Raw genomic sequence first — 9034 nt, forward strand, 5'->3', positions numbered from 1 at the left:
GTTGATGGTGGTTTTCAAAATGGTCCCAATGCTCCTCTAATTTTATACCTGTCCCGAGAAAAACATCAGGTTGGACCTGAGCGAGCTACACATGTCTCCAACAAACTAATTTCTCTTCTCTTGCCCATATATTGAATTTCACACATTGTGTTGCTTCTCCTAATAAATCTGTGTGAACAGTGTGTAGTTAAAGGGACCTTTACCATTGTTTATGGTTACATTATTTTTGTCAAAAAGAAGGGAAAAAAACTATGCCCAAGATGTGAAAAGAATGAACATTTAACAGTGAAAAAAAATAATACTCTGCTAGACACAGTGTGTTTTTGAGAAACTGTTTCTAAATTCCCTCAAACACCGTTTTGACATTTCTCCAGTGGCATTTCTTGTTTCTTATCAGCTGACATATACTGTATAGTGATACTTTAATGTCTGTGAGAAGCTATCATCCCAGATTCCAAGATGAAACACACAAACAAGCTAACACAGGTTATTATCATGAATTGCTTAGTGGAGTTCAGTTTATTTTATTTTACATAATTAGATAGAGGACAATAAGGGTTAGGTTTAGTGTGTTGGGTTGCGGTCCCCCAATACAAGGTGTTTTTTATATAACACTAAACATTCTTGCAAAAGTATTAGGTATTGCACTCAGTTGTTGTTTTATGGCTCAAGCTTTTTGAGGTAACCCATATTTTCTGTTTGCCAACATTTGTCATGATTTTCATGCTATCTTTTTACAGGAGGGACTGACCTTGTTCACCTCTGCGCTTCTACTGATACTAGCATTCAATGTATTTTCTTTACATCGACCACTCGGCTTGTTCTTTGTTCCACATCACTCAATAAAAGGCTGAGCTCAGTTGTAAATGTGGTATTCGTGAGTCTGTTGATCATATTTGTTCATAGTTCTTTCCCCTCCTCCCCAGTCTGCGAATGCTGGAGTGATGGCTGTGTTGCTGGCGCTCCTCCCCTCCGTCCTCCTCCTGTCCTTCCACACGCCCAGTCGAGCGTCTCCTTCCTGCCCTGTGAGCTGTCGCTGCTACAGCCTCACTGTGGAGTGTGGGTCCACCGCCCTGAAGGACATCCCCAAACACGTTCCCGCTTCTACACAGGTAGCTTCACTGCACCTAAAGTAGACACACACTGACATGATGACTATCGAGGATGAGTGATACAGGAACAAATGAAACACAGTTTAAACACAAGTCGGAGTTCATTGAAACATTCACCAACACTGACCAAAACTTGTCTTTTCTCCATGCAGACCATCTTCCTTCAGGACAATGTGATTGGCCAGATTCGTCGACAAGACCTCACTCTGCTGAGGCACCTGCACTACTTATACCTGCAGGTAAGAAACACACACAAGGGCAGACAGACCTTGGCCCTGTTCTCAGAGGGCAGTTTTGGTGAATGCTCAAAATATGTTGACAGAGAATTGAAGGAAAATATGGGCCTCACAAAGTGGAAGCCTGAAGGAAGTGTCGGATACAGTTTTATTGAAGAGCATATGAAAGCAGAAATACTCCAGAAATACAAAAATCTGCTTCAGGATTTATTCTTTTGAGCGTTACCTCTTTGCTCCGCGATCGATCATTAATCTGATCAATATTCTCAGCCCTCATATTGATCATATGATACATCTTGGACATGCTTCCCAATTAGAGAAAAATGATTTGTGCTGAACACTTAGTTTTTTTTTTACATAACATTGGTCAAAAATGAGACACTTCAACCTATGTGATGCAGCCCTGCATCATCAGTAGTATCATGGAAAGAAATTACCTGGGTAAGACTCGCAAATTTACAGTGAGCTCTAGATTTGCCAGTTGGGACTTACATACAATACATTGTTTTTAAAGCAGTGTGCAGGCCACATCACAATCTCAGCAGTCAATTACAAATAATTGTATTACTAGAAGAAAGGAAGTGTGCCAAGTTGTGTCGATGGATGGTTGGACATAACTGAAAAGGGTGTAGTTAGTTTGTAATTGTATTGACAAAATGATAAAACATTTGACATCTAACCTCTTATGCAGGCGTTTGTGTCCTGGGGGATTGTTTTTCTGGCCTCCGCCTTTGTTATATCGGCTGTAATGGAGATCAAATCTGAACACATCCTGTAAGCACTCATTTGAAGACCTAGGTGTTGCTTTCAAATAGACAGTATTCCATCCTGACAGTGTTGTAGTGGCTGAGATATTTCACTATTACATGTTGAATGTAGCCCCTGAATGCTGTTTCATACAGAATGGTAAGCTGAGCAAGATCACAATGGCTTGTAATGAAATTGTGGCTCACCTGTGTGAACTCTGAACACTCTGAATAGTCCGTGTACCCACCATTCCTTCCCATACAATTCAAGAAATGGACTTTAGTGAAACATTGATGCTTGTCCTTGAGTTCTAAGAACAAGTTTCTGAAGCAAAATGGTCCATTTTATATTGTTACCACTGTGAAAGGTTACAAGGTTTCATGAGTCCATTCATGTAAAACCCCCTTTCTAGCACCCAACAAAAAGCATTAGGACTAACATTTTCTAAAAAATTTATGTAAAAAAATTAATATACGACATAATAAATAAATTAATGTCATTAGATGCGCCAAGAAAATAATCTTCTGAACCCTAACCAGCAGCAATGATTCTTGTTTGGTACCCCTCTATATGTTCCTCCGCCTGCAGAACAACACTATCTCAGCAGTGGAGCCTGGCTCTTTCCAGAACCAGGGCCAGTTGTTGGAGCTGGCTCTTAACGGGAACCGGATCCATCTGGTGACAGCTGACATGTTTCAGGGACTGGAATACCTGCGCATTCTTTACCTAGCAGGAAATGACATCACACGCCTGCTTGACTACACCTTCCGTGGCTTACAGGTAAGACACGTTTGAGCACATATATGATGTCGACCACATTTTGCTTTCACAAATTTTACCAATGAACAGAATACAGAGTTAGGCATGAGGCATTCTTAGTGTCCTGCTGAGCACAGTGTCATAATTTTATATTCCTATATGAAAAACCATACTGTAGAAGATATGCACCCAACCATTCCCTTGTGTATGCAGCGTCTGCAGGAGCTCCATTTGCAGCACAACAGTATAGAGATGTTAGCAGACCAGGCTCTGTTTGGTTTGACTTCTCTTGCTCTGCTGGACCTGAGCAGGAATAATCTTCACACTATTGGCCCGGCATCCCTGCGTCCTTTGGTCAGCCTGCAAGTGCTGCGCATTACAGGTGAGATACTGACATACCATGATACAACCATGCTGAGTGAACACTGGCTGTCTATTGTGTTTGTTGTTTTATTTTTTTTATTTAATTTTATTAACTCAGTTAAAGGAGAAGTAAGTGATTTTTTTGTTGTCAATATATGTGCTTAATCACTATATATTCATACAGAAATCACTTACTGCTAACTGCGGTCACTGACAGGAAGTTAGCTAAAAGGACCATAGCACTTATTTCTCCTTTAATTTCAAATCCTTTTATAGTAAATCTTTATCTTTAAAAAAATGTTCAATATTAATATTTTTCTGAACATAGATAAAATCAGTATAATTCAGACATCAAATGTATTATTATTTTTTTTTACATTTGAAAACGTTTTTGGACATATTTTGATGCTGAATTCTTATAACTGTTGCTCAGAGGTGTCCTTGTGTCTCTCTGCCCTTTCAGTTGTTAGTCGGATTGAACCATTGCACAGCTTTCGCTCTTCATGTACCAAACTTCTTTTCTTTTTTTCTGCAAACCCTACATTCAAAATAACATATTTTTGCAAAGAGGACCTTCTACCACCTAAAAGCATGAAAGTCTTATTCAAACAGAGCAGCCCTGTGATGAGAATGATTTCAGTATAGTATTATGCAAGAGACATACAATAAGCAATGATTCTCATCACACTAACATAACTCTCATCAGAGCTCTCTGACTGTTCCAAATCAAGGTTTTGTGCCAGGAACTACCAAACCTAGTCCATATGGTGTATACATTCCTATAGTATACCTTATATATCTTAATTACTAATCACAAAATTTTAATAAAATGAATAATAAACTGTATTTGTATAGCACCTTTCATACAATAAATGCAGCTCAAAGTGCTTTACAATGATACAATTACATGCATTACAAGCTTCACATTAAAATTGAAATAGACAGAAAATGATCATAGACTTGACAATAAAAATAAAAATCTGATAAAATCAAGTAGAAATATCAAGCGACGCAAGGAAAGCAAGGCGTTATTTAAAAGAAATAGGAAGGCATATTGTCTCTCACTACACTGAAATATATTTTTCCTACCACCACAACCACCATGGCTTAGATCTGAAGGGGTTGCACACTAACCTAACCTGTCTGGTTCCCTGCTGCAGACAACCCCTGGCGCTGTGACTGTGCTCTCCACTGGCTGAGGAGCTGGATTTATGAGGAGGGCCAGCGGCTGCTCAGCTCTGCAGAGCGAAGGCTTGTGTGCACCGAGCCACCGCGCCTCTCCCACCTCAGCCTGGTGGAGGTTCCCCTCAACAGCCTGGTGTGTATCCCTCCGCTGGTGCAGCTAGAGCCCAGGAGGCTAGCTGTACGCCTGGGAGAGAGCCTCAGGGTGTCCTGCCACGCCTCCGGTTACCCTCGGCCACAGGTAGTTAGCATTTCATCACACGTAGATTAGTAACCCCTTATGTTTTGGGATTTGATGAGTGGGGGAAAAAAGTCTGATAAAAAAGAAGAGCCCAGGTCATTTAATAAAGTAAAGAAAAAGGGGTAGTTGTTTGACTCTATTTCTGTCATGAAAAAAAGGAACAGATGTCTGGGTGACAAACATGATTTAAACATAATGTGCTTAGTGTTACTGGATGGATAAAAAAGATTCTTCCAAAAGATATTCTCTCATTTGGTGTTTGTTAATGAAGAGCACTGACTGATTGGTGTCATGTCTAGAGATAAAGAACTTCTTACAAATATCAGAAATGCTTCTGTTTGGCTCACCTTTTGACATCTCTGCTGTCAAATCAGCGACATCTATCATTTCAAATGAAATGAAACACAATATGTGAAATGACTGCATGTGTTTGCAGGTGACGTGGAGGAAGGCGTCCCAGGGTAAGGTGGTGCTTTCCCCCAGAGGCCTGGTCCAGGAGCTGGGTGCTGGAGGAGGAGGTGGAGCGGGCCGAGCGGAGGAGGAGGGGCCCTCGGAGGAGGGCAGAGTGAGCCTACAGAAGAATGAAGGAGGAGAGCGCTTTGACCCCGACACCGGCAGCGGGATGCTGTTTCTCAGCAACGTGACTGTGGCCCACGCGGGGTTCTATGAATGTGAAGCCTGGAACGCTGGGGGCGTGGCCAGGGTCACCTTCCAGCTGGCCATCAACTCCTCCACCTCCTCCTCCCCCTCGTCCTCCTCCTCTATCTGGGCCTCGTGGTCCCCGGTGTCCTCCCCGTACTTCCCCTCCTGGCCGCGGCTGAGGAGCCACGGTCCGGCCTGGGGCTCTGATGTGAGCCGGGAGCCCCTGTACGCTCTGGGCAGCATGGCCTTCAGTGCACTGGGGGCCGCCACGCAGACCGCCATCGCCGTGGGCATCTCCCTGCTGTCACTGACCGCCCTGCTGCTGGTCGCCATGATCTATAGCCGGCATCACCAGCGAGACAAGGACACGGACGGAGCCGAGAAGGTGTGTGTGTGTGTGGTGTGCTTACAGTGTGCACTGTGTGTTTTCTGTGGAAGAGTAAATGCTGCCTTTTTAAAATTAGCAAAAAATGTGAAAATATTCATCCATAATATGTGAGAGGGACCTCTAAGTGGGCTACATATATTTTTGGAATAACACAGAATTGTCTATAGGCTACATATGAATCAATTTAAAATCTGACAAGTAACATGGAGGAAAGCAGCCTAGACAGGGGTTTCATAGCCTAACTATTGAAATGGAGAAGGATATCTTATAAATTTCAAAGCACAACCAGTAAAAGGAACCCTTTAGTGTCACCTAATGGCAGTCAGAACAAACTACAAACTGTGTATTGCTGAATTTAAGGGTAAGTTCCCCATACTGAAATGATGAAGGCCCTTGCAAATGACAAGGTATTATGAAATATAACCTGTAATTTTTTAATTTTTTTTACTAAATTAACCAAAACACTGACAAAAAGAGGAAGATATTGGGAAACACAACATCCACGGATTACACTGAAAATATTTACCATTCAGTATAGTTGTAAAATATTCAAACATGTCATTTCTCTGTTGAATCGTATATAAGGCTGTACGGAAGGTGATCTTTTTTTAACCTGCAGGAGGAGAGCATCCTGTATGTGAACGACTACTCCGATGGGCCCACCACCTTCGCCCAGCTGGAGGAGTACCGTGACGAGCGTGGCCACGAGATGTACGTCCTCAACAGGGCCAAGCCTGTGCTGCCCCCTGCTCCACCCTCAGCAGCCGTCTCCACCACTAACCTGGGCTGCCTGGCTCCGTCCGACACCTCCAGCCACACCCTCTCCTCTGGGCCGGGCCAGACTGCCAGTCCCACCCTGGCCCCCAACAAACTGCAGCAGCAACAACAGCAACAACAAGATGGCGACATACGGACCATGAGGAGAATGGCGGGGGAGGGTGGGGAGGACGAGCCGGTGATCACGTCAGAGGCTGAAGGGATGTTTCTGAATCACACGGGCCTGTTCATGGACTCTCCGATTGCCTACGAGATCCACTGCTGAATGGGGTAGGTGGGGGACCCACTTTCAGCACACAACACTTTGTGTGTATGAGATGGGTACAACAAATCCACATTGTATTAGGAGAAATTCTGGTGCCACTGATGGAATCTACCAGCGACAGAAATACTCATCCCTGTTGTGGAAGGATTCAACTTCCTGCAAGCCTTCCTGTTTACATGCCTGTGAGAGCTCATCATCTGGTTGTTCAAATCGATAACACTTTTTTCGATAGACATAGGCGGGTTGGTAATAACCATTCAAATCAAAATGCCATACACTCAAGGACAACTTGAAGTGGACTCGGGTATATACTGAGCGACACATAATTGAACTGTCCTGTACATGAACATTTGTGTCAGCATTTATCGGAAATGCTTTCCTATCAGAAAACCTTCCATTGCTGTACAAGAGTTAACACCTTTCCTCCCAAGAAGTCAAACAAAGCTGGTTGGAGATCAGCTTTGTTTAATCAAGGGACAGATAATCAAGGGACAGTTCACAGAATCTCCCCGTTCTTAATGCCCGGACATGTTGTAATTTGATCTCAGACTGCGCAGGCTGCTGAGCATTTGAAGGCAATACAGTAAAGGAGGGAAAGCAACAACTCAAATGTTGTAACTATTTATTTATAAGTTTGGGGAACATGTTAATTATCATAGAGAAATGATTTTAATGGAAAATTCTGTTTATCCAGTGTGAGTCTTAATCACCTATCGTTTGACATGCTGATCAGTTTTTGATGAATGTCTATCTTTTGGGTTAGCTGGCTTCACTGAGCGTAAAGTTTGGTGACTGTGGATAACTGGTATCATGATGCTGATTGTCACACAGCTTTCAGTCCAGGTATGAGCAGGTTACATGAAAGACGAGGCCAATCAAATGCAACATCACCAGTTCAAGAGTAGAGTATTTTATAAAAATGAGCATGACACTGTTAAGACCATAGATAGTAAATAATATGGATGTAGCATCCGGGCTGACCTCAGTTATTCACACGGCATCCAATAATCCTGGTTTGTGCGCGTCGCCATTTTGTGAGATTTTTACTCCGCCTCACGTCGGGGGGAGGGAGATAGCTGACGTATACCTCTGAGGCAAAGTGAGGGACAATGGGCGGAGAGCTGTCAATCAAGAGATTGCGCCAATACATTTTAACCTCCGATAAAATAAAAACTAGCGTGGTCCAAAAAAATTCACCCCCCTCAGTGTCGTCATGGAGATATGACCTAAACATACAGACTAAAATCGTTTTGTGGACCAGGCTGTAAATAGGTTTAATAAGACTTTGAAAACGGCCTGTCTAACAAGTGAGTCAAAGAAAAACTGGTCGGTCTTGGTACCACCCCCCAGTGGCACTTCCGGGTTACTACAGTTGTGGTCACTTCCTTATTGGATGCTGGTAAAAATCGCTGAGGTTGGGGCTTGGTTAAGACACTGGTAAAATAAGGGTGTTGCAGTGGCAGAAAGCGATGTTCTGTGAGGTAAACACCACATTATAAGAATAAAAAGTAGAACTCAAATATGAAAAGTGACGCCAATATGAATTGTTGGGTTTACTATATTTGGCGTTATTGAAAGCAACATGATCTGTATTCCTGTGTTTCAGGAGAAATATGCTATAAATAATAAGAAATGCATTTGAAAACAGTGAAGAGAAATAAAGGTTTGAAAAACAGAAGAGAAATAAATGCCTGATAGGGTCTATCTGACTGAACTGTTGCACTTATAAATTACTGTGAATGTGTGAATTTATTTTCTTCCAATAAAAAAATGAATATGTTTGGTTTTCCAATAACAGCAGTTATAACAGTTAGGAAATGTATGTTTGGTCGATCATATCTCAGTTATATGTGACCCATATCATGCCATACAGGTATATCATTGTGAAAGCCTGTGTGTTTCCTTTTGGAAATGAATAGCCATAATTAGTTTGGTGGATGATTCTATGAAAGGAACCTGCTCTGGAGCCTTTGAGGTGCAGTACAGGTAACCTATAGTAGTAACTTAGTCTCGCGAAGCCAGACCAAACTACAGCAAGTAGTATGGTCTGATGGAACATCTTCACGTCCAGAGGCTTTCAGAGAAATGGCTAAATCTAACCCGCAAACGCCACAAAAAAACTATTAAAGACAAAAGGAATACACATAGTGTGTTGCTTTCTAACCAGCATGTCAAGACACCATACACTTTAGCCCCCGAGGAGCTCACGGGATAACTTAACCGGAATTAACTAGCCACGTAGTCACGCAGTGTTATCTCTGGTAACATTATCATCGGCGGCCCGTTGTCCTGTAAATCACCAAAGAAAGGGAACGGCGGATC

General features: G+C 42.5%; 1 protein-coding gene across 1 annotated transcript; it reads left to right on the forward strand.

Annotated features, from left to right (window-relative positions):
- Nucleotides 1–944: 944 nt before the first annotated feature.
- LOC307254682 (leucine-rich repeat-containing protein 24-like) lies at nucleotides 945–6712 on the forward strand (the record flags this gene model as incomplete). The annotated part of the gene is made up of 7 exons (XM_080033159.1): nucleotides 945–1112; nucleotides 1265–1351; nucleotides 2684–2875; nucleotides 3068–3236; nucleotides 4378–4640; nucleotides 5077–5667; nucleotides 6290–6712. 7 exons carry the CDS (start codon nucleotides 945–947, stop codon nucleotides 6710–6712), a joined length of 1893 nt encoding a protein of 630 aa, XP_079889285.1.
- Between the last annotated feature and the right edge of the window lie 2322 nt (nucleotides 6713–9034).

This window comes from Ammodytes marinus (genome assembly GCF_949987685.1).
Source record: "Ammodytes marinus genome assembly, chromosome: 8".
NCBI lineage: Eukaryota > Metazoa > Chordata > Actinopteri > Uranoscopiformes > Ammodytidae > Ammodytes > Ammodytes marinus.